The sequence below is a fragment of the Cygnus olor genome, chromosome 3 (genome assembly GCF_009769625.2).
Source record: "Cygnus olor isolate bCygOlo1 chromosome 3, bCygOlo1.pri.v2, whole genome shotgun sequence".
In the NCBI taxonomy this organism is placed as follows: Eukaryota; Metazoa; Chordata; class Aves; order Anseriformes; family Anatidae; genus Cygnus; species Cygnus olor.
In genome coordinates this window covers 72030672-72056264 of record NC_049171.1, presented here as the reverse complement: position 1 = coordinate 72056264, position 25593 = coordinate 72030672, and the positions used below count along the sequence as shown (strand labels likewise).

Genomic DNA, 25593 nt, shown 5'->3' with positions numbered 1-25593 from the left:
AACATGTCTCACAAAACAGGAACTTGCCTTCACATTTCCCAGCATCCAATAATACAAATGTCGGAGCCTGATTTGGTAATATATCCAATTCAAGGTTGTTTGAACGTGCACTCCACGGCAAAGGGGGTCACAGCATGGGAGAATGATTAACTTAATCTGCCTGCCTTGTTTGTTTGATGCCGCCTCACTCCAGCGCAAGTCAATAAAACTTTGTGCACTGACACACACAACTTCCAGCACCTTCCAGCTGGGCCAAAATGGGAATTAGCAAAGCTGCCTTGCTCTTTCTTTTTGTGCTCAGCTCAGGTAAGAGTCCTTTGCCTTCCACTTGTGTGGGTGAGATGGGGGCCAAATGCTTGCAAGCTCCATGTTGTGGAGACGGGTCCTCAAATCCACGTGTCACCCCTTACCTGGATGATGGTGGGTTTGGGGCTTGCTCACCAGCAAGAATTGCTGTTGAACAAAGTGAGAGCTGTGGTTGCTCTGTTGTGTTTGTTAGAGGCACGAGAAGAGCAACAACCTTGGTGTGTGCATGGGAACAAATGGCCTGTGAGAATGCCGTACTAAGTATCAGCATAAGGAGAAAATGGATGTAAGTGGGGAAAAGCCCCTTTGCTGATGCAGGGGCTGGGGTTCCCCAGAGAAAACACTTACGAATTTCCTGTGTCTATAACTGATCTTGAAAAATGAAATAATTTAATCGCATCTCTTATATAACTCTGTAGCCTAATGCTGGATATGGAAATAAACTATTGTTAAAATTAGGTACAGAAACATAGAATCTTTACAGACATAAAAAGAAAAAAAAAATGATTACGTGGCAAACTTCTTTATGAGCATAAATATTTTAGAGTTAATCATTAAATCTATAATCAAGTATTTCTACACATCTTATGCATATGTGGCTTTCAGATATAATCATACTAATTGATTTACTAATTTATAACCTCGGATTACTTTGTTGCAACATAGATGCAGCCTTACAGATTCATTATTAAGTCTAGTCGAGCCATTGCAACAAAAAACGTGGTGACCATTGTAAAAGGCTATGCAGTCATCTTATGATTGAGATTTCTTGCTCCAGGGCAAGACGGCTGAGGGCAAGCAGCTGTTTGGTGACCAGTAAAACTGTAGTGATTGTGGGTTCCATATAGGAGGACATAATCTCACATCATCCTAATTCATGCTTCTCCAAAACTTTAATATCGATACCTCTTCCCATCGTTCTCTGACTGGTCCCTCTCTCTGCTTCCCGTTACTCTGTTTTTTCACATTTCTTTTCCTCAGTTTCAAACCCATACATAACTCCATTCAGAGCTTCATTTCTATATCTTCCTTCTGCTGTGTTTTGTTTGTTTGTTTGTTTGTTTGTTTTGTTTTGTTTTGTTTCCTATGATGTGTTCCATACAGCTGTGTTTGTGTCTGGAAACAGAAATTTCCTCAGAGTTTATGGCTTTTCACCCAGAATCACGCAAAATAAATAAGGACTTCACCTGTCAATGCTATGTTGAAAAGGGGACTTGAAGTCACAGATCTTAACTGCAGCATTCTCATTTTTAATGCCTGGTTCCTTTTCATCCCTTGTAGTGAAAGGAGATGTACTGGATGACTATTTAAGAACGGATGGTGTTTGGATCCTTACTAGAAATAAGCAGTTTTATGAGACAAATAATGAAATAGAATGCGCAGAGAAATGTGAAGCTGAAAGAAATTTTAATTGCAGGTAATTTCTGTTGAATCTTTAAGCTATGCCTTTGTGGATGACTAATTGATCAATGACATCTTCCTACTGTTGTTCAGAAGTAAGCATGCACACTCAAATTTGGATGGAAAGCAAAACCAAATCAAACCAAACCAAAAAAAGCCAACAACAACAAACACACACAGACACAAGCTAAGAAGGTGAATAACTGGGACATGTAGTTGGAAAGAGAAGATTTGGAAGAGGCAAATGAATATTTATTTTATTTATTTTATTTTATTTTATTTTACTTTACTTATTTTATTTTATTTTATTTTATTATTTTTAATTTCAGCACTTATAGGGAAGTGGGGCATATTTTTGCCAAGAAACATTGTAGTACAATAATACTGAGTCTTCTTCAGCCTTTTTGCTCTACACATCCAACTCAGAAACATGCTACTCAGAAACCAGGATGGGAACTTCAGCATGGGATTTACATGAACACATTTGTGTAAAACAAGTCCAGAGTGCCTGGGGAACACAAGGCACTGTCACCTGGGTGTCAGGTCATGGGAAGCTGCTCCTGGAAAGCCACCTTTTTTCCTCCATAGGTCAGGACAGGTGACCGCCCAGGCAACAGGAGCTGCCCGAAGAGCTGATGGCACCATCTGCACCCCTTGGTGACCCAGGACAAAGTTAGGAGCCAGGTGCTGCAGCTCTGCCTACAGCAGCATTGCCCATGCCTGTGCCTTTGGCTTGCGGCTTTTCTCCACCCATAAATTACCACAAGGTCAAATAAAGGGTGGATTTACAGTGCATCAGTCTTTCTGTAGTAAATGCCCAATTTCCCGCTCCTATTCATTGCTAACTGGAGAGCTGTTTATGCCTCTTTAGCTGTATGCTGCCTTGTTTCACAAAAGAGTGGAGAGATGTTTTCAATTCATCGCAGGGAAAGGCACTAACCTGAGCAGCTAGAATGCCATTGGTAATATTTTGCCAATGCACTAGCTAGCTTCCACACAATAACTTATTCACATAATTTACATCCTGAAAAAGTCAGACGCTTCAGAGCAGCAGAAAATGTCACTGTCCCTTAGTGTCTCAAGTACTGAATACAGTCTCTGAAAGATGTAAGTGGATATAAGAAGGTGCTATTAAAATAATAATTTCTAGAAAATGACTTACCAATTGCACAATTTGAAATGAATTAAAAATATTGCTTCCTATGTTCTGTGTTCTTCTCAATTTCAACAGGGCCTTCCTATTCACCAGGAAAAAGCTACAGTGTTTAACATTGGCTGAAAATACCAAAACAACACTGACATTCAGCAGCACAGATTCAGTTCTCTATGAGAAGAGAAGTAAGTATGTAATATAACATTATACATTTACACATTAAGCCTGTTTTAACTGCATCCTTGCATTCTCTCGTTCAGTGCTGGAGCAAACAGTTGTAGGCAGTGACAATTTCAGTGAGGTGGGCTTGCACTCATTATGAACTGGGTTAATCTGCCAGAGAATTTCCCATACAGCATCAAGGATTCTTACATTCGACTTGGACTGGACTCACTCCAATCTCCTTTAGTCACGTCACTGAGACCAGGCAAAATAAACATGTTCCAAAGCAAAAATAATGCCTTTTTCTTACCATTAAGTATTTAAAGTCCTCTGCTTCCTTGAGCTAGCAGAGTCCTTGGTCATACAAAATTTCAAGGCTATGGGATTATCTGCGTACCCACCTGCCTAATTTTTGTGTAACAATTCAGTTGAGACTTGTTTGACTGAAATATTGTATCTATTGTATCTATCAGGTAGATCCTATTTTCTGTTGGCACCCAGTGCAGCAGATACTGCAGGCAGCTCTGTCTCAGCTGCAGTTCCCTTCAAACATCCCGGTCTCAGCCATGGAGAACCACAAAGGAGACATAGAAGGCAGCAAAGGATTTGAGATGTCGCTCTCGGCTTGTGTGCATATCTCATGAACTTCCTTATGAGCCCAGTGTGTCTATGCACACCTGATATCTTCATAATGGAATAAAAATAAAAAAAATTAAAAAAAAAAAAAAAAAAAAACTTATCAGGTGATATTACCATAGCATAGCCTGATATATTTAACTTTTCTGCCAGCTTGTCTTTGAAGATAAACCCAAGTAGCTCTGATTCATACTCTTATCTTCATGTCCTGACTTCTGTAATCTTATGAAAATCACTGCCACCATCTTTGTGAAGTATCTGGACAGTCATGCTGGAACCTGCTAATGGAGTATCAGTGTTGAAGTGGCAGTAACAAGACTTGTGGGCATTCCAGGGGTACACAGACAACCAGGCAGCAGTTCTCACAAGTGGCACAGTTGGCAAGACATGCAGCACAGATGATGCAAGATGTGTGACGAGTGGCTGAGGTCACTTGGTTTGTTCAGATTGGAAAAGAGAAGGCTGAGGGATGATTTCATTACAGCCTTCAGCTTCCTCAGGAAGGGGAGTGGAGGGGAAGGCACTGATTTCTTCTCCCTGGAAGGGAGAAGAAAAGATCTCTTGTGGACCCATGGGAATGTCGTGAAGTTGCATCAGGGGAAGTTCAGATTAGATATTAGGGAAAGGTTCTCCACTGAGAGGGTGGTCGGGCACTGGAACAGGCTCCCCAGAGCAGTGGTCATGGAACCAAGCCTGCTGGAGTTCGAGAAGCATTTGGACAATGCTCTGAAACATACGGTTTGATTTTTAGGTGGTCCTGCGTGGAGCCAGGAGTTGGACTGAATGATTATTGTGGGTCCCTTCCACCTTGGAATCTTCTATGATTCCATCATTTGTAGGCCCAGCCACACACTGTGATGGTAATAACCATTGCAAGGTGCCCAAACAAGGCTCAGCTTTTCCTGTTATGTTGGTCTCATATTATTGTTCCATCATCTCTGTTTTTCATTTGGGGATTTAGGGGGACCCTCCATGTGCAAACAAATTACAGGAAAGGGAAAATGAGGGTCAGTCCCAATGACTGGAGATATTCCAGTATCTGTTGTCAATAAAAGCATCATCAATGGTCTTTGCATTCTCCCTTTCACAGAATTCCACCAGAAAGCATCTGGGGTCTGAGTCTAAGAGGAATCAAAGGTGTCACTTCTGTGACAAACATATTCAGATAACTAAAAATTCTCTGGCTTGAAGGGATGGTTGCATGATACCCATAATGTGAATGTTCTTACGAACAATACATTTCTATTAATCCTGAGCTGTTGGTGAAAGACCTTTTTTATCCCCGTAATATAATAATATACAATGTATTTCATACATATAATATATATATTATATAATATATATATATAATATAAATATATAATATATAAATATATATATAAATAATATATATATAGTAACTTGTTATATCTGCTTTCTTAACTTGATTTTATTAGCTTCATAACATTCTTTGAATTATTATTCTTTGAATTGTTATTCTTGAAAAAGAATTTTCCTCTCTAGTTGCTCAGTCATTTCTAACTATTTAGTTTTAAGATATCTTATGGAATCACATCTCTGTGTTTGAATGAACAAGAGGTTCAAAACATGGGTAAATCTAATCTGATTAATTTCAGAGTTAATTCTGCAGACTCTCAGATTCAAGATATGCAATGTTGTAACACCACTGAATTAACAAAGCCAATTCCATTTCAGTTTACCTTCTACAATGTAAAAGAGGAATTGGGAAGAACTACAGAGGAACAGAAGCCAAAACTTGGAGAGGTATTCCATGCCAGAAGTGGGCAGAAAAAACACCCCACAATCCAAAGTATGGCCTTATTTATATTTGTCTTCATGTTGTTCTGAATCTTTTACAAGCCTCTCCAACTTCATGTGCATAAACAACTTTATAGCACATTATTAAAGCCGAATGTCAGGTGACTTTTTAAGACACGATTTTCTCTTCAACTGTCTTGTTTCTTTTCATTCTTTTCATTCTGCTGTCAGAGAACTGCAATGGTCTGTATAAAGAAAGGCTGCATTTTCAGCTAGAGAAGTGTTGTCTATATGCTGGAGCTCTTAAGAAGGTGAAATGCTGCTTCCACCAATTCATGATAAAAAAATTTATATTGGCGACAGTGGGGCCAGAATTTCTCTCTTTTGTATGAGGTGTGAAAAATATGAGCAGTGGTGTCTATCCAGCTTTATGACTCCCCTGCTAGTCTTCATTCTAATGAAACTTGGAAGCACTTATTTAAGTCTGTTGTTTAAAAACCTTTTAGTCTTCTTTGGGAGGACTGCTATAGGTAAAACTATAGGGTCACTTGCTTCAAAGTCTCTGAAAGTTTGAGTCCACTTGCATTTGGTCAATAGACTCTCTTTACTCCACTTTTAAAGTAGTAGCCTTAGGAAAAATACATCACAGATCCCCAGGATGCAATTAGCTGACTAATCAGCTGGATGCATGTATTAAAGACAATAATTTTCTTTGAGATTGGCATAGTTCTTACAAGATCATTCATTAGTGGCAGCTGGGGTCTAGGAAGAGGCTACTAGTAATGGTAGTTACAAAATGGTGATCAGATTTCATTTGTGTTAGAACAGAGAATCTGTTTCTCTCATTTTCACTACGAATGAATAGAGCCCAAAGATAGCTGAGAAAACTGGGTGTTTCCCTTCTGCTCTTCTGACTGGATTGAATTAAAATGTAATTTTAATATTATTACAGTATTACACCTGAAAAATACCCCAGTGCAGGGTTGGAGGAAAACTACTGTAGAAATCCTGATGACGATGTAAATGGACCCTGGTGTTATACAGCAGATCCCACGATCAGATTTGATTACTGCAACATCCCAGAGTGTGAGGGCCAGGTCATGCACACAGCAGAAGCTGCAGAAGGTGCGTTTATTTTTCAGGGAAGGGGCTTTCAAGTAGGTAATATTATTCCTGCTATTTACTCCTACTTTATTCTTGCCAATTGGTTTCAAATGTGAATTTAGATCAAGCTGGAATGTAAAAATTTCTCAACACAAAGCTTGTTTTCCTAACAGGTTCCAGTTTCAAAAAAATGTATAAATATAGGAGAAATTAGCATTTGTACTAATTTGCTGGTTTTGTTCTGCTCTTAACCCTAATAATTTTTTTAAATTTTAACAACAGTAAAGATTGACCCAAGTGCTGTGTTACATATTGAACCCCTGCTATCAGTACACAGAGATACATGACAAAGCTCCCCCCTGATATATAGATATATATATATCCCTAAAGCTTCTAGGGATATATATATCCCTAAAGTTTAATTCATTTGGATACGGTGTAACTCATGGTCTTCTGGATTCCTTTCATCATCACCTGGAGCAAAACCCTCTAAAAGAACATTTCTCTTTTCTCTTTTTTTCTATTTCTTTTTCTATTTCTTTTTCTATTTTTTTTTTCTATTTCTCTTTTCCTTTTGATGTAGTCTTTCATGAGTGGATCAGGGTCAGAGTTCAAGGGCTGGTGCAAACCTTGCTTTGTTTTCATTCTGCCTAGGTCCCACAGTGGAGTGCATGATGTGTAATGGTGAAGACTACCATGGAAATGTTTCCAGAACAGAGTCTGGGCTTGAGTGCCAGCGCTGGGATGCCCAAGAACCTCATATGCATGGATACACACTGAAACAGTGAGTCATACCCAGTGCTGAGCTGCCCCCACTCATTTCCACGGAGATCCTGCCTGCAGACAGCCTAGTTGCTACAGCTAGGCTGACTCACAAATCTATCCTCCATTTTCAATGTGCAGCTTTCCAGGGAAGGATCTGAAGATGAATTATTGCCGTAATCCTGATGGTGAACTTCGGCCTTGGTGTTTCACCACCAGCCCCACTAAACGCTGGGAGTATTGCAACATTCCTCGTTGCAGTGAGTCTGACTTCTTGAGATCACTCCACAGGGTAGCTCTTCTAATTAAAATTATGCAGGGAGGGGAAAGGCAAGAAATGACAGCTGTGAGTATCCTGAGGAAATCCATGTGAATCAGGCAAATTATACGTTAATGAGCAGAACCACTCACTGTGTTTCTGTTGCATAAAATCATGTAAGGTCACTGAGAGTGCAGGTGTCACAAAGTGCAACAATGCCAGAGGTGTTATGGAAAACAGAATTTGTCTTCAACCACCTTATTTTTCAATTTATCTGAGAAGGCAGAGCATTCAGCTTAAATCTCAGGTGGTAGTTTTCAGTTGAATTGCTGACTCATGGAAAATACATAAGCCACCATGGCCATACTGTGATATTTTACCTGAATTTGGCCAGCACAGCCAACACTGTCTTTTTCTTAGTGAGAGATAAATCCTGAGAAAAAAGTTCAGACCTCAGGAGAAAATCTGATTTATCACTGAGCTAGCTTAACGCATTAAGTTGAGCACACTAGATCTGGACATTTCCAAGGACTGAATAATGAGATTAGCACTGCCATTAGTAGAACCGTACAGCACTTTGAGAAAAAAAAATGCATTTCTATCTCTAGAGCTTGCTTTCTTAACATCTGCTCTTGACAGTGTTCTAAGCAGCAGCATGTGTTTGCTAGAAGTAGTTCACTTCAGCATAAACAATTATAGATGGAAGAATAAGTATATAGATTTCTGCATGATGAAGTAGATTGTGAAAGATACCATAGCATCTCCATTTTGTGCTTAAAACATAAAGTTTAAATAGGAGCTATTAGAGTCCTATTTGTCTGCTCTGGAAATTACACATACAATGTATATGCAATAGGCATGCATTGTAAGTTCATTTTCTCTTTGGCTTCTGCAGGTTCTGTGGCTCTAATCATTACTCTTACTTTGATGTTCCCCACATACCAGACAAATTCATTTTCTTTCACACTTTCTTCTGCCTCACTTTCCCAATCCACTGATACTGGAGCCTTACCTCTGAAGACTGTTGTGCTTTCTCTCAGCATTTCTTCTTAGTCCTCATCTTTATCCTTTCTGCCCTTCTATCCTACCTATACATATACTAATGTTCTCCCTTCATCCCACTTGTTTTTACAAGACCATAAAGGACTGCTTATTGCCTTTCTAGCTCTGCTCTCAAGGGACTGCAGGCACAGCATCTGGTTTGTCTCAGCAAACTTATTTACTGACTGATGTAAAGAGGCAGACACAGGACACCCATTTGGCAGCCTGAGTTCTTGTGATAACATACACTTCGGCTTTGCAATGGCTTTTCACCAATGTCATCTCTGCTAAAAGAAAAAAATACATGTTCACCATTACAGAAATGAAAGGTGTTTTGATATATTTGAAGGCATTAATTAGCTGTTTTTTTTGTTGTTGGTTTTTTTTGTTTTGTTTTGTTTTTAATCCTGTTACAGCTATGCGCCCACCAGTTTCTGGCCTGAGTTCCCAGTGTATTTCAGGGCATGGAGAAGACTATCGAGGCAGGATAGCTATCACAGAATCGGGAAACATTTGCCAGCACTGGAACATGCAGTTTCCTCACAAACATGGCTGGATTCCTGACAGATATCCCTGCAAGTATGCTGAGACTCCTCATTTTAATGAATACCCAAGAACATAGTTAGCCCTTAGCAAACCAGATGCAGAGGCAAGAGGAGCACAGGTTTTCTGAGTTATGATGATATTTTCTCTCCTTTTGTCACCTTTCATATTGCTGTTCAGGTCTTGCTCCTCTTTTTTTTTTTTTTTTCTACGTTCCTTTTTTATTTTTAACCAACAGCTTTGATCTCATGTACTTGTCTCACCTGTACTTGCACTCCTCCTCATCCCACTGCACAGTTATAGGTATTTACTGCTTTTATATTAACAGTGTGCTTTTATATTGACTCTGTGCTTTAACACACTTTCAGTATATTACTCTTCTGAGGAGCATTGCTCCAAAGCCCAAAATGCTCCTAGGTCAGAGGAGCTGGGTCTACAGAGCATTGTCAATAGGCATGGGTAGCTGGGAATGACCAGGCTTTTAGCTTTTAGCTCTGTATTTGGATCCTGTGGGTTGTGAAATGGATTCTGTAAGCTTTCCTGGGCATATGAAACCCTGTCCATCATCACTGCAGAAGGCTGCTGAGAGCAGAGAGAAGCATGCACCATGTGACATCCGGACTTGCCTGGTTCTTGCAGTAAGGATCAGGTACTCTGTGACTTGTGTTTCAGTATCAGCTTTTACTGCCCTATGTTGGCCTCAAAAACAAGAGCAGAAAGTTTAAGCATTGTAAAAGCTCTTCACATAACATCAGCATTTAAACAGGAAATTCAAAGGCTGTTGGCTAGCCCCAGAACAGTGGTGAGGTAATACATCTGTAAAAAGAATAAATGTAACCTCTGAGTTGAGTTCTGCTTGCAGTAATTGTTAAGACTTGCACATAACCCTTCTTGATTTCCATGAGTAATTTAAAGCCAGTGTTTCTGTTTCAGGGGCTTAGAGGAAAACTACTGCAGAAACCCTGATGGAGAGAAGAGGCCTTGGTGCTACACTAGCAACAGCAGTGTTCGGTGGGAATACTGTTCAATTCCCCGTTGTGATGGGACAGAGCAAGGGAGCGCTGGTATGAGTACTGGAGTGTGCTTGAGATAAAGATTTCAAAGCTCTGAGACACTTCTTGTTTCTCATTGTAATTTCAGTTCTTGTTTCTCCTGGCAAATCTTTTTCAGTCACTTTTTCACTGTTGTTAATGCAGTTGCTCTGCTTGGCATTTTAGAAAACCTGCCAGATATTGGACTTTCAATGGTTAGGAAGTGCAGTGAAGGCTCTAAGTCATCAGCTGACCCAGCAGAAGAATTACAGTATCAAAAAAAATATTATTTTTTATTCCTTTTATTTTTTCCCCCAAAGGCGGGGCATTTCTTGCAAGTTCACTGAAGAATGAAAAAGAATTTTAAAGAGATTTTTAAAAGTGTTAAGTAAAAGAGAGCCCTATCTTTGGAAAGTAACCATGGAAGAGAGGACAGTAGCTTCCAAAGTCCAACAATAATAAAAATCTCATCTGAAACGTCCATCCATTCAAGCACAGAAAATAACAAGAAAGTGTTAGTGCAATCAAAAGAATAACAGAAGAATAGGAGTTTAACATCATCTACATTTTCAAATTATTTCAGAGACAAAATAGCTAACATCTCTAACCTTTGAGGATTTTCATTTTCAACTCAAACATTTCCACAAATTCCAAAATGAAACTGACAAATGCGCCTTCCACCAGCCAGCATCTGACATATAAGGGTAATCTGTGAAATCTCTAAATATCTTTAGAAATGCCCTTCTGTTTTTCACACTGGCCAAGATGTTCTCACTGGAAGCCCTCTGTATGCATGAGTCAATCCTTTTTGTCTTCTTGTGTGTTTGATGTTTTCTTGTGCCTATTCAATATGAACATAAAATCATGATGCAAGGGACCGGTTTCTGCTGTTTGCTGCAGATGTGCCTGCACAGATTCCCCAGGTGGAGGAGTGCTATCAAGGCAAAGGCCTAAGTTATCGTGGCACAACTTCCATCACTGAATCAGGAAGGAAATGCCAAGCCTGGAACTCCAAGTCCCCACACAATCTTGAAAAGATCCTGGAAAAATTCCCAAACGCGTATGTTTATCTTACTTTTTTTTTTTGCTCTGACAGTGACCATTGCTGAAAATTTTGCTATCTTTGCACATTTATGCTTTAAAAAATGGATAGGGAATGTACATATAAAAGAGAATTTCTTTCACTATCATTTTACCAAGACACAGAAACGTTTTCTGTTAGCCTCATTTTTAAAAGCTTTGTTTACCTTTAATTTAAATTCTTAGTAAAATACCACTGTAACCCTTTATTCATAAACCTGAGCTGGTGTAACCAAATCTGGGAGGCCTGTAACCAGAGTTTGGGCTTCTACTGAATGCCTTTTGTTAAGAATTTGAGATGTTCATGGGGGCCTTTCTACTTGTTTCATCTGGGGAAAACACAGTATTTGTGTTGCAAAATACACAGACAAGTGCATTATGATTAGAACTATCATTTTAGATGTTCTTTGTGGTTGTAACTGGGCATCCAGAATTTCATTTAGAGAATTGTTGCACTTGATCTGTTTACTTTCTTATTCAGAGTAAAAATATTGGATAAGTAACAACTTAGAGATCTAACCATAATTACTAATGTGCCAGTTGTTAATAAGCATACAAAAGCAACAAGACAATTGCTAAGAAATCCATCACTGCTTGGTGGATTACAAGTATGGGCAGGAACTTTAGTACTTTTCTATTTTTTTGCCTTTTTTTTTTCTTTTTAATAATTTCACCCTAAATAATTTTATTCGGAGTTTTTCTGTCCTTTGTTGTCATAAAAATAACAACATATTGAAATATACTCAGAGGAGGCATATTTTTTCACAGACATTTTAAAAAAATGAAATTTACGTGTGAAAATGTGGAACTTGTGTATTCTGGCATATCTGAAAACAAACAAAAATCATTTCAGCTTTTTTTCAAGATGGGGAAATACCGCAACTCTGCAAATTGTCGGAGAAAAGAACTCTAATTCCCCCTGCCCCAGCAAGCTCAGTCATGGGAGTGTTCTCACTGAATTAAGTGTTGTGGGGTTTGTGTGGTTTTGTTTTTATTTGTTTGTTTGTTTATTTGTTTTGAAAAAAAAAGAACAAAGAAAAAGTTAATAATTTACATGAGTATTTAATTTTCATTCTTCTTCATATGAGAAAGAACCCTCCAGCATTAAAAAATATATATATAATCTTCCAGCATATTTATTGCTAATTTGCACATTCACACAATTGTGTATGCTCATACATATGTGCTTTGAAATAAATTTATTGTCATATCAGGCATTTATTTAACTACTCAGCACATTGACATATTGCAGCCAGAATTTAAACCAGTGGTTGAATTACATTTCCTTATGTATAAATATATTCATGACTCTGATGTACATGGGAAATATAATTCTCCAGTTGTATCACAGCCATTAATGTTTTTGGTGGTAATAGGGTACCTGGCAATAGTAAAAGAATTAATAAATGTATTTATCTCTGTGTAGTACATATTCTTCTTGGCAAGGTATTCCTATGATTACTTTCAGTCTCATGCGGCATGAATATTTGTACCTATTTTCGCAGGGATTTGAGGGAGAACTATTGTAGGAACCCAGACGGTGATGACCGCCCATGGTGTTTCACCACAGACCCCAACAAGATATGGGAGTACTGCAATCTCAGGAGATGTGATGATCATACAGAAGAGGCCACATCAAATGACCAGAAGGCACAAAGTGTTGGCCTGACTACACCCACCACGTCTGGTAACAGATGGCTATAGCTGTCACCTCCCATAGAGTCTGTGGATAAAACAAATAGCAATCTTCCAGAGTTATTCTTGAGTAGTACTAGAACATAGGAGTTATATCCCTCCTCCAGCTTTCAGAACCGTACTGCTGTCAGATTATATCCTGTAGCTTGTATCATTTTACGGTACTTTCTGTGGGGTATCTTTTTCATCTAGGGGATTGAGAAGAAAATAGACGACAATTTCTGTAGTTGTGTACTATTGAAATAAAATGACACTAAATGTTGTTACGAGAATTTTATTTGTGCTGTGCTTTATGTTTTTAGGATGTTGCCCTTATCTTGCTGTATTGTTCATAGGCAACCATGTTATTCAAAATGTATACACCAACAGAGGAAGGCTTTTGCCCTGTCTTTCATCAATTCTTCCTTAATTAATAGCCCCTGTTGGTCAAAGCAGTGTGACTTTTCAGACAGTTTGGTAGAGCTTTCCATTGAATATTTATTTTGCAAGGGAATTTGGTGGGGTTGGATAAAAGATTCACTCCTAAATGGCACTGTGTACTCTTACTCACATGCAACAGGAGAAAGTAGCTGAAGCGATGCCCTTGGAAGCAGCAACCGCTCTCTCAGTGTAATGGGCTGGTGACCCTTAAACATGCTTTTCTCTTGAAAAGTGTTTACTGATCCTAGGTTAGCAAGGATCTTGGAGTATTTTCAGATATTTGCAGTATGTTACAGAAAATATTTAGCCCGAAGTTCCTTGATTTTTTTTGCAGTTGAGTTACTCTGTATGTCCAGGAAGACATCTGTCTTGACAAACTAAGAGATCACATCCCAGGGTACATTTTTGTCTTTCTACTATAGACAGTAAAGAGCATGTAAATCCTGAAAGTACTTAATCTGGCTTAGTTCTGCTTATCACCACCATATATAGATTCAACAGGTAACAATCATTTCTTTTTTATTTCTTTTATTATTTTTTTCCACAGACTGCATTAATGGCAATGGTAAAGACTATCGTGGCACAGTTGCAAAAACTGGAAACGGCAGGACTTGTCAAGAGTGGAGTTCTCAGAGCCCTCATAGCCACAAATACTTCACTCCTCTGACTCATCCAAGAGCAGGCCTGGATAAAAATGTAAACAGCTGCTAATTCATCTGATGTCATTGAACCTTGTCTCCTTTCTCCAAGACCCCTCAGTAAACACTTCATATTGAGTCTCTATAGACCAACCTAAGTGTACCTGGAAGTCACCATGTTGATATCCTAGACCTATAGCAGTGCTGGAGAGGGAATGATGCATTTAACATTACCTAGGATGTTGTTATTTCAAGCACAGATGTACAGCATAAGGTTGATGATGACATGCAAACAATGCAGAAAAAATCATGCAGGGCTTTCCTTATTTCTGCAAGCACCAGAGCAATGCGTTTTGCTGTTTGTCACCAACTGAGCAGGTTTCTGGCATACTCTCAGGGCTGACCTAATTTGCTTTCACTGACTTCAGTAGAAGGATTAAGCCAACAATAGTTGTTTTAGTGCAAAGCACTTAATCATCTCATTTCAAACTTTACTTCTCAGAAGACCTTAAAAAGCACTAGAGCTAGGCTGACTCTTGGTGGATGAAGAAAATTATAGCAGCTTTGTCATATTTATATAATTTTACTATTGGTTTTGAGATACAGAAAATTAGAATTTTGTGGTTTTTAGTGGCAATAGAAAGCACATAACATCTAATGAAGGAATGGTTGGGGGAAATAACTGAAAAATTTTGATTAACACTTTTTAGAAAGCATGCACACATAAATTCTTTATTCTGTGGCTAACATTTGGAGTCCTCATTCTTTGTTTTTGTAATCATTACAGTATTGCAGGAATCCTGATGGAGATGTAAATGGTCTTTGGTGCTTCACAACAGACCCAGAAAAAAAATGGGAGTACTGTGAAATTCCGCGCTGCTGTAATTATCCGTAAAGACTTCTCTGTTTTCCCTTTCTATAACCTATCATGGTAGTTACAAAAAGTTTTCAGTCCAACAACAAACAACTGTAGTAGGCAGTAGCTTTAGATTTGAATTTAGATATGGCATTTTGACAAAACCAGATGCCTGTAATATTCAGCCAAAGTTTAGATAGCGAGGTGCCAAAATTCGTCAATAAGATTTCATGGATAACAATTCATATGCTCTTTATTATCAGTGAAGCTAAGCACTCAGAGTTGCTAGATGAATTTGAAATATCCAGTGAAGCTGTGGAAAGAGGCGTTCCTTCCCTGGAGTCCTCAAACACAGGAGAGGGTTCCCTTGTTGTGCATGTTAGTCTTTCCATGCACTTTGTGGCAGGACTAATGCCTTGAGAACCTACTAAAACAATTATCTGTTAGTTGAGAGTACCAGAGATTAAATGAAGATCCGTTTTATCATTTACTGACATCATTTTTATTCTGATCTGGATGTTAAAGTAATTTGTCCCTTGACATTTTGCCTTTCTTTTGGGGAAGGTAGTGAATTTGGTCCTGGATATTTATGCAGGTTTCCTTCCTTCATTCATTCTATTCTGGAATAGTAAGCATTACACTGAGTGGATGTGCTGTTTGCTGAAAATTCAGCAGCAAAAGATGTTTTAACTTCTGTGGTGTTCTGGCAATGGATACCAGTAACAGCTGTAATGTACTGAGAGCACTACTTGGTGCACCTGCTAGAGGCATCTCACTTGCTTTGCTCTTTCCTTCTTTGCCTGAATTTTGACAGGTATTTACAGATATACATACATATATATATATATGATGGAGATATGGAAAATCTATTTCGTCTTCATTTCATGTATGAATTGTATTATAGTAACATCTAGAGGTCAGGTCTCTACTCTGACAGTGTAGCAACACATAATACAGGTCACTCCATTAGATGTGATATCCTTCGTGCAGGCCATCTAGTGTGTTCATCTAGGCAGAAATCTGTTATGATTGTACACATTAATTTTGCCAAGCAGATGTAAGGGCTGCACAGCAAAAAATTAAGGAATGGTGTACAAACAACAGACACCACAGCTGGTAAAATATCTGCTTATATTTATAATCCAGTGATTTGTTTGAATTTGATCAAGGTGTATAGCCTGTAATGTTTTGAAGATTTTAGAAATTCTTATTATATTGAATTGATCTGGGCAATAAACTTACTTTCTTTAACTCTCTTTTCCCTTCAAATTCCACCCCAAATTTTCATTTTGGGGGAGGGCTCATTGTAGTTTTACCTATATTATCTGACGACATCCAAGTGCTTGACATAGCTGACAATTTTTGCTAGGTAAATTAATGTCTTATGTCAAAGGTGATGTATTATCTCCAGGTTAAAATGCTCAAGGTAATGATAATATAATATAGTCCAAGGGTCTGGTTGTTTCTTTATTCTTAGTTCCTATTAAAGAACATAAAGAGTGAAAGCCTAAAGAAGATACAAAAATGCCTTCTCTCTTTCTCTTTCGTCAGATTGCACTGTGAATGGCATTACAGATGTGCATTAAAACCTTTCATTGTAGCTTTTTTTTTTTTTTTCTCAATGCTGTAGCTTCTTCTGATCACGACTGTGGAAAATTTCCAATGAGAAGTGGGCGAATCTGTGAGCAATATGGCATGTGTGATGCATCTCCAGGGTCTTGGCCTTGGCACATCAGTCTCAGGACAAGGTATTGATGTTCCAGACTGTATCACCATTAGTGAGCACCAGGGTTTCACAAGAAACAGGTATCAGGAAGAGACTGGTATGAAACAATGTATATGCTTCTGGAGACTGGACTTGGTTTCTACATACGATAACTTTAAATTTAAAATTAACTTTTCTTTTTTTTTTTTTTTGTCATAATGTTGACAGGTAGTTATTATTAGTTATTAGCCCCAAACTCTCTACTTTCTCGCTAATCTCTAGAGAGCAAGTTTGAACCACAGACGTTGAACATGCTTTGATTTACTGAAATGGGGAAGGAATAATTCCCACTGAGAATAATGACAGTTATTTGCATTCTGCAATGGGGGACGTAAGCCCAAGAATGTTCAAACGTAAATTGCTGTTGTGACTTTGCTAGTTGTGCTAGAAGTCTCGTGAAGATCGCTGTCTCTCTGTATTAAAAAAAAAAAAAAAAAAAAAAAAATTATGCATAGCATTTCCACAGCTACAGAGTGACTGGTGACTGAACAGGACATGAAGAAGTCCATACAGAAAGGCTAATTAAAATTTCTATAGAATTGTTGACAATCACCATAAAAAATAATAGCCCAAGAAAAGTTGAGAGTCCATAGCAAGACTTACATAAAGAAGTAATCCAAGACATCCCCACAGATAAGCAGGATGTAGCCTTTTCTTAATTGCTTATCAGGACAAACCCATTACATCACAAGTGAAATTTTTAGGAAATGCAATTACTTTTATTAAATTCCTGCAAGCAAGAGTACACACTTAAACTGGAACATTGTCGCAAAAATGTCACCTGGGTACCAAATTTCTGTCCATGTCTCTCATGTTCTGAAGCAGATGAAGTTTGCCCTTTGAAAATCTGCATTTGATTTCTCTTGCGATTGGCAGGAGACAATCTCTGAGTGTTAAGATTTCAATATGGAGCATATTGCTTGTTTGCCATTGTGCACAGCACAGGTGGTAGAGAATTGATCATGCAGTCTTAGATTAATGTGATTATTGTCTTCTCTATTCTAGTACCAACACACACCATTGTTCTGGCACTCTGATACATCCACAGTGGGTCCTAACTGCAGCTCAGTGCTTGCAAGAGTGAGTATCCACTAGAATGAGTGACAGGCATTCCTTACAGCTGGATGAGAAAATCAACAGAGGTGCAAGATATACCTGAAAAGGCACTTTACTTGCTGACCTTGGAGGACAGTTCCTTGGCCTGTGCAACATCTGCACAGTCTCTGCATGTTAAAACAAGCAAGGAGCATCTCTCATGTCTGAAGTGAGCAACTGTGTGTCTTGGGGAATCACTTAATAAGTTAAAGCCTTAATAACACTGATGACTGATAAAGACAATACATTCTACTGAGACTTGAGAAGTTTACAGAATAGCAAAGCCATATCCAAAGTAGTAAGTTACCTGATAGCACAGTTAATGTCATTGCAAGCACTGTAGTATGGTCAGGGTCCTTGTTTTGTTTCCTTTTCTTTTTACTACTTTTAAAAGCTGTGGTTTAACTGGTCCCATCATTCTTTTGGTGATGCAAAGAGAAATAAGCCTTTCCCTCTGAGGCTGCCTAGAGCAGAACCAGGGCTTGTGTCAAGAAATTTCCAGCTGCTTGCTACAGCCTCCCAACCTATGCCTTACTTCGTGTCTTTTCTTGCCAGCAGGTAGATTTGTCTGCTGTTTCTGTCTCAGTCAAATAGACACAGAGCACAACAGAGGTTACCTCCTCCGTCTGCTGCCTCCCTCACCCCAAAGCATGCTGAAAGTCAGCTGTGATGGTGCTAATTGCACTTGGAAAAATTGTGGCTAGCAGCTGACCCTCAGGGCTTCAGCAGTTATGAACACTGCAAGAAGGGGCATTGTTTACAGCTCATGGGATTTTTCATTATTATAAAAATCAAACTGTTAAAAAGATCTCATTTTTCTCCTCCCTAAGAGTAAATGTGGACATCCATGGTTACAAACAGCAGCCTAGCCATCTTGTTTATTGCAATTCTCCTAGGAAATCAGCAAATTTTATGAGTGACATTCCTGATTCTATGCATGGGTGTATAACCTTGCCACTGTCATTTCTTCCAGGTCAACAGATCCCTCTTCCTATATGGTCTTTCTTGGGATACAGAATCTAAATGCAGTAGAGCCATCCCTTCAAATCCGAAGTGTTCAGAAATTATTAAAGGAACCAAGTGGAGCTGACATTGCCCTGCTAAAGCTTCACAGGTGCCATTTCAACCCAAGTTTTCCTTTCTTTTCTACATCTTTACTCTGAAGTCATGAGTTACCTTAGCCCAGATTTGTGTGAGAGTCCCTCTGAGTATTAGCTTACACATCTGTTCAAGGGCAAATACTGAGCATCTGTCCTCCTGAAAGACCCCCCTGGCAGAGCCTGTGTGAGCTACTTGCACAGTTTAGGAAAGACAACCCCAGTTAGGATGGGAGGGATTGCCATGGGGGATTCCACTCACCACCTTCTAAGTGGTGTCTCCACTGAAACAGGGAGTGTGGAGGTAAACGAAAGCAAAGTTGTGGCTGGAGGATCTTCTCCTTGGAGGCTTTTTCTGTTCGGCCATGAGGGCTGTGAGCACCAGCTGAAGTTTTGGCCAAGAAGCACACAGCTTCTTCATGGAGCAAGTGGAAAGGTCCAGTTTCCCTTCCAGTGCTGCAGGCCAGGTCATATGAATGTTTCATGAGCACCAGATGTGGCCAAAAACCCAGTAAAACCAGACCCAACTTGTGATATAGTGAAAATTCCTGTGCATAACTGTAATTTCCTGACGCCCTCTTTTGTGTCTTGCTTAGGCATTTGAGCAGTCTGCTCTGAAATCTGTGCAGTTATTTCAATGTTATTAGTTTCTTTTTGGAATACTCCAGCAAATTTTCTTCTTAGTCATTAGTTTTCCTCTTGTTCTTATGCTCACCACACATAGATTAAAGAGCATGAAAAGCTTGTGTTTGACCCAAGAGGACATTTCTCTTTAAAACATTCACCATAACATTTTCAGCTTTAATGAATTTAGAACAATTTCACTAAAATTTCAACTCAGGTTCTCTGGTGCTTGATTAATGAAAATTCCACTAATTTCAGGTGAGAATAAGAAACTTGCGCTCCATCAGTTTTCTTCTTGCCCTTGCTTGTAGTTAGTTCATCCATTTCCTCTTCCATTGTGTGCTCTGTGCATGTTTTCACTGTAGATCCATGCATGCTATAGCACTGCAGTCAGTTTTGCATCAGCAGCACTCACCATCTGAACACATTCTGCATGTGAGATGCCATAAATAGCTGATATGGATATGGACACAGATCCATCAATTTCTGGCTTTGGATCAACTTTGCTTATTTTCAACTGCATTAAATCCTCCCTTTACATTTTTCTTCACCTTTCTTTGTGGGTCTCGTTATTTCCAAATCATATGGACCATACCTACAGTGGAATTAGGCCTGAGGTGTTAAGTACAACCTTGAAGATAAAGGTACTGGACAAAGAGTGATAGAAAACTGGGGGGAGAAGCCACCAAGCTGAGCTTTCTCACTTTATTCTCCTCTTGCCTATCTTGCCCACCAATTTTCAGGATTTTTTTTTTTTTTGACAAAAAACGGGATTTATTGAGAAGTGAATGAACAAGTTTTGGAAACTACAGAACTGAATTTCATTCCTAAAAGAATAAGGAATTATGCAGGATTAATTTATGGAACTATGAGAGAGTGGAGGTTAGAAATTCCCATCTTGAACTTCAGAGATCTGGAGGATAGAGTTCAAAATGATGGTAATGGCATTGGCACAACTGTAGCTTTAGCACAGGAGCTGGTGAACATCCACCCTTCTGGACTGTTTCATTCAGATCATTGTTTTGAATAAATTTTTACTTTCAAATGGGTCAGAGTCAGTTCCATTTAGTATCTGTTCTCCTGTATCTTCATGGGGTTCATGGCCCTGGCACGGCCTGATTAGGAACAGGGGGATTTATTAGTTCCTTTTAACTGGACATTGGAGATCTCGTCAGCTATCATGTCATATACTTTGAAAATCATTCTGGGCCTGAAAAGAGGCCATATAAATAAAGGCTCATTTTACTCTGACCCAGCATTTGGAGTTCATTCAGGTCCTTTTACTCTCTTTAAAAAGCAGGACCAACCTTTGCAGGGATGGTTCCTGACAGCAGCACATCTCATTTAACAGCTTCTTCAGATGCAGCTTTGCTATACTGAACCTTCCCTCCTCTTATGAAGTCTCTGGAAATATCCACAGCCTCTGAGGCAGGGAGGATCTAAGAGAAGTCAGGCTTACCCCACCTGCAAGGGGTGCTAAGGCTGTGCTTGGGCTTGTACATGTTCCTATTACACTACCTGGGTAACCAGAGACCAGCTTGCTAGCGCTATGCTGCAAATACACTCACATTGTAACTGTGCCCACAAACACATCTCAGAGACTTTCGGTTGCTGGTAGGTAACCTCTTATTTCAGTAAGTGACCAGCCACCACCTTACAATCATCTATATAATTTTAAGATGCTGTTATCTTGTCCATCTTTCCCCATCTACCCATTTCCTGGCACAGCCTACTGAATAAGAAGACTGAACAAGTGGATGATCATTTTTATAAGCATCTTTTTTTTCCTTTGTTTGTTTTCCAGTCCTGTAAGAATTAGTGACCATGTAAAACCAGTTTGTTTGCCTGAAACAAGTCTGATGGTGGAAAGAAACTCAGTATGTTTTCTAACTGCCTTTGGAAAAACAAGAGGTAAAGCATATTCAGTGAGGCTGAAAACTTAGGAGGGTTTTCAAATCCAAATTCCAAAATATATGTACTTTGGGGGCCTGGAAAAATGAATTTTATGTAAGATTTAACTAAGTCAGAAGTCACTGGGCAACATTATTTGTCCTATTTCTTTCTTTCAGACCATGATTTCACCTCCTCTGCCCCCCCCCACTCCCTCCCCCCCCATTAACTGAATTCGTTAAACAAGAGAAAACAGAGGTAAATGAGACTTAAGACTTTATTACTTTTTATCTCTTTTTTTTTTTTGGTCTTTCTTCAGTTTACACGTATGCTATATTTGCACAAATAAGGACAATAGTCAAGTAACGTCCTTGACTTTAACTTTGATGTTCAGATATAAGTTTTTTAAACATATGAATGAAGATTGTGCTTGCCTTCCTTTGGTTTAAACATTACTGTCTGCAGAGTCTTCTGCAGGGACCTATGTTCACTCCAGACAGGTAGGATATATAAGCAAGCACCAACCTTAAGGCCTTATTCCTGAAACAAGACAGCATCCCTGGAACTGTGGCTCCTTTCAGTCAGAGCTTACTCAGACCCAGCTACCTTTGGGACACAGGCAAAGGAATTCAAGCTGAAGGTTTTTAATATCAGTAAAACCTTCATCTGAATTTGTTTCAGAAACTAGCGTTAAAAACTGACCTATGTGGACTCCTGTTGCCCACCTCTCACCCTACCTGTGCTCAAGGGTTGAGAATACCCAGCCATTTTCCACTCACTTTTGCTGCAGCATTATCAAGAAGCATTATCATCAGCATTATCGAGAAACACTTTTCTCCAGTGTGGACTTTTTTTGTTGTTGTTGTTGCTTTTGTTTAGCTTGCCACACGGTGGCAGCTGCTTGCCATGTTCTTGTGATCACAGCCACAAGAAAATGGTACAGGCTAGATTTTTTTCTCGTAGTGCGTTAGGGTGGGAAAATCAACAGACCATTGTTGCTTTTAAGCAGTAGGAGAGGGTCCTGCCATGTCACGCAACTAGTTTCTGAAAGGGGGAGCAGAGCTAGAGTCCCACATCTAAATACGCTCTGCTTTGGGAAAATTCAACCTTGGTTTCAAAAAAACTTGCTTATCTGGAAAACACTATCTTTACGCTTGAAAGAATTCAAATTAATGCAAAGTAAATCCACGCCTTTCCCCTTTGAAATAAGCATGAAATAATGAAAGCCTACAACAGGCTATCCAGTATGTTTCTGCATACTAAGCATCTGGTTTTATGTATTTTGAAACTCTCTGCAAAGAAGAATAATCACTGCTTATTGAGAGCAGGCATGATCCAATTACAGAAAATTTAAGAGATTTATCAAGGTACTTCAGGACCCCAGCATCTAGAGTAGAGCTGGGGACAGATCCCAGTCCTTTCGTTACTCAGGCCTCCCTGCATCACAGTGTCTAGGCTACCATTTACAGGTGCATTTTCTTATTCTTCACAAAGGTAATGCAGGCAAGACATTAAAAGACATTGAATTCCCTGTGCTTGAAAACAGAATATGCCATCGCCCTGACTTTTTACATGGGAGTATCAATAATCATGAATTTTGCGGTGGATTTACTTTTGGAAGCGTACGTTACTGTGAGGTAAGAATAATCTAGCTTTGAGTGTGAGCACATCAAATGTCAGTTTTTGTTTTCAATGCTCAGAAATAGCTTCAGCATTTCAAGGCCTCTGCATGAGGCATGAGTCCTGAGGTATTTTTTCTTCAGAGCATTTTTTCTTCCCTCACACTGTCAACCAGAGTAGCTGGGAAATTGCATAGGGTAATTTCTCCTTCCTCTCCAAAAGGCATCCTGACATATCCTACTGATAGTAGACCAGGACTGTGAATATCCCATACCAGCACAAATAAAGCCTGTGATATACTACCTGCACTTTCCTTTGTTCCTAGACAGAGACGGAAAACTAGTGAATGCTTCAGGTGTCCACCTGGTATTGTACCACATTTTTATTTAATCCCCTGATTGCTAATGTTCAAAGTGCTTCCAGCTTTCTAATTTTCACAAGCATCTGAAAAGACTTTTAAAATGTGATTTTCTTAATAGAGGATATCATGTTGGATACTTTTCAATAAAAAGCTGTTGACTACTTGGTAACAGAGTCAGAAAGTAAACGCTAGTCTGTCTGAGCAGGTATTCAGTGCTAGTACAAATGCCATCTTTGAGAGTATGGATGGTACATTCACTGATAGGCACATAAATTACTGCACAATGTATTCATATCCTACCATGCCTGGATTTTAAGAAATAGCATTATAAGGATTATATTAATTTTGTCTGGAAACAATTAGGTCAGAGGATGTGGAAAATTAAAAGACTTCCTTTTGCTGTGTAATTGGCCTCACAGAGATCTGGGGATATTCCTATATCCATGACTGGTACTTGAGTCTTTCTTCTTCAGACCAAAGGCATGACCGGTGTCCTTGGAAAAAAAAACTTTTCCCCAAAATTTTTGTTACAATAGGTAAACACTCTCCCTTTCTCTACAGCCCTCACCTCAGCTATATTCTAAGGCCTTCAGAGTTACCACAATGTTATTCCTGCCAGTGTTTTGTTGTTTGCATGTCTAGTGTCATCACTAGAAGACTTACCTTATTCTCTCTTCTTGTCCCTAGGCTGAAGTTGGAGGACCTCTGGTCTGCCAAAATAAAGACAGATTTGTCCAATATGGAGTCACCTCCTGGGGACTAGACTGTAGCCAGCCATCAAAGCCTACTGGTTTTGTCCAAATTCCTAGCTTTCTTTCTTGGGTCAAGAACGTAATGGCTGCCCACTGAATCTGGATGCAGGCTAGCTTTTCTGTGTCAGAAATGACATTCCTAGTATAGTTTAAAAATCAAAATAATTCATAAGAATCTTAAATAAATATCGTTACTGGCTGAGAATAAGTAGTTATCACAAAGCAATAGCTATGTTGACCAATTATTACTGTCTGTCAGCATGTCGGTGTTGTGCATGGGTAAGTCAGCCATGTTGCATGTGGCAGTGGCTGTCAGGTTCCTGCTTCAAACCTCTCCTCTGAGAAATGCTCCAGCTCATGAAAATGACTTCCTTTCTGTTCAGACACCCACCTTTCTGCTTTGTATATGCAAGCAACTGGCCTATTTCTAGACACTAGGTCTTCCTAAAAACCCGTGCAAGAAACCTCCTCCCAAACAAGCATGTTCCTGTACCCACCACTGTCATCTGTCCCCCTTTCTTCTGCTTCTCCAGGACTGGGAAGGTAACAATCAAACCCAGACACCACCTTGGGTAAGGACAGGACAGACTACACTGTGACCACGCTGCCAGGAGCTGGTGGCTTTGCTTCTCCCTGGGGCTAATTACCCCCATTCTCACCACCCTAGATGAGCTTTGAATTGTGCAGTGCAATCACCTAAATTTCCTGGATTTACATTCGTATGGAAAAAATGACCATCTATTCCAGTGGGCAAAGTGGTGAGCTGGATGGCATCTAATATGTTTGTGTGGCACTTGCACAGAAACCCTGTTTTCACTTGCAACACCAACAGTTCATCCCTGACATTGACTTTGGGAATTAAAATTAGCTGTTCTTTCTCAGTTTATTTCCAGAAGAGGCAAGGATGTCTCAGAGGGCAGGGAAGCTGGGCAAGGGACGCTGTGCACCAGGGCACTGCTGCTTGACTCATTAGGCTTGGCAGCCCGTGCTCCTGTGTGCTCTGCAGCAGGCAGGTGAAGAAAGCAAGGGAACCAGCAGGTTAGTCAAGCCTCCCAGAGCCAAGAGACGTGGCCTGGTTGCCACTCAGAGCTACGGAAGAAGACTCCTATTAAAGCTGTCAAGAAAGCCTGGGCTAGAAAATGTCTCTTCAAGCAGCAACCAAAGGAAATCGCTGAGACGTGTTCCAGGAGCAACAGAAACCCACCTGTCCCATTGACTCCAAGTCAGTTACTGAAGCTAGTTCCAGCATTTGCATATGTTGTTCCAATTTTCTGTGTATCAGTTTAAAACACGCCATTTCCAAGCAGACTATGTACTGTCCTAATAGCAGAAGTGTACACCTGTTGGTGGATCTGTAATCTGAACACGTATTTCTATATGTTTTAGTCTTTCCATTGTGTGTCTGATTTGAAGTATACTACAAGTCTATATTCAGTACTTAGGTACTTTATTATTGCTCTAAAGAATTCTTTGGAGATGAGGCTTTTTTTCATTGTGGGATAAAAAAAATAAAAGTTAAAAAAAAAAAAAAAAACATTTGCAGA

General features: G+C 39.4%; 1 protein-coding gene across 1 annotated transcript; it reads left to right on the top strand.

Annotated features, from left to right (window-relative positions):
• The first annotated feature begins 257 nt into the window (after positions 1-257).
• LOC121067710 (plasminogen-like) lies at positions 258-24146 on the top strand. The gene is made up of 19 exons (XM_040552546.1): positions 258-306; positions 1588-1723; positions 2939-3045; positions 5354-5468; positions 6369-6541; positions 7175-7304; positions 7424-7542; positions 8999-9161; positions 10059-10189; positions 11057-11216; positions 12742-12923; positions 13899-14047; positions 14777-14870; positions 16476-16593; positions 17616-17690; positions 18679-18819; positions 21231-21337; positions 22811-22953; positions 23985-24146. Exons 1-19 carry the CDS (start codon positions 258-260, stop codon positions 24144-24146), a joined length of 2454 nt encoding a protein of 817 aa, XP_040408480.1.
• The last annotated feature ends 1447 nt before the right edge of the window (positions 24147-25593 follow it).

Bases quoted from the DNA above. Each gene is read 5' to 3' on its own strand.
- LOC121067710 (XM_040552546.1), top strand. From the start codon at position 258: ATGGGAATTAGCAAAGCTGCCTTGCTCTTTCTTTTTGTGCTCAGCTCA. The intron at 3,046-5,353 runs GTAAGTATGTAA...ATTCCATTTCAG, and splicing joins AGTTCTCTATGAGAAGAGAA to TTTACCTTCTACAATGTAAA. The intron at 14,871-16,475 runs GTAATTATCCGT...TCAATGCTGTAG, and splicing joins CTGTGAAATTCCGCGCTGCT to CTTCTTCTGATCACGACTGT.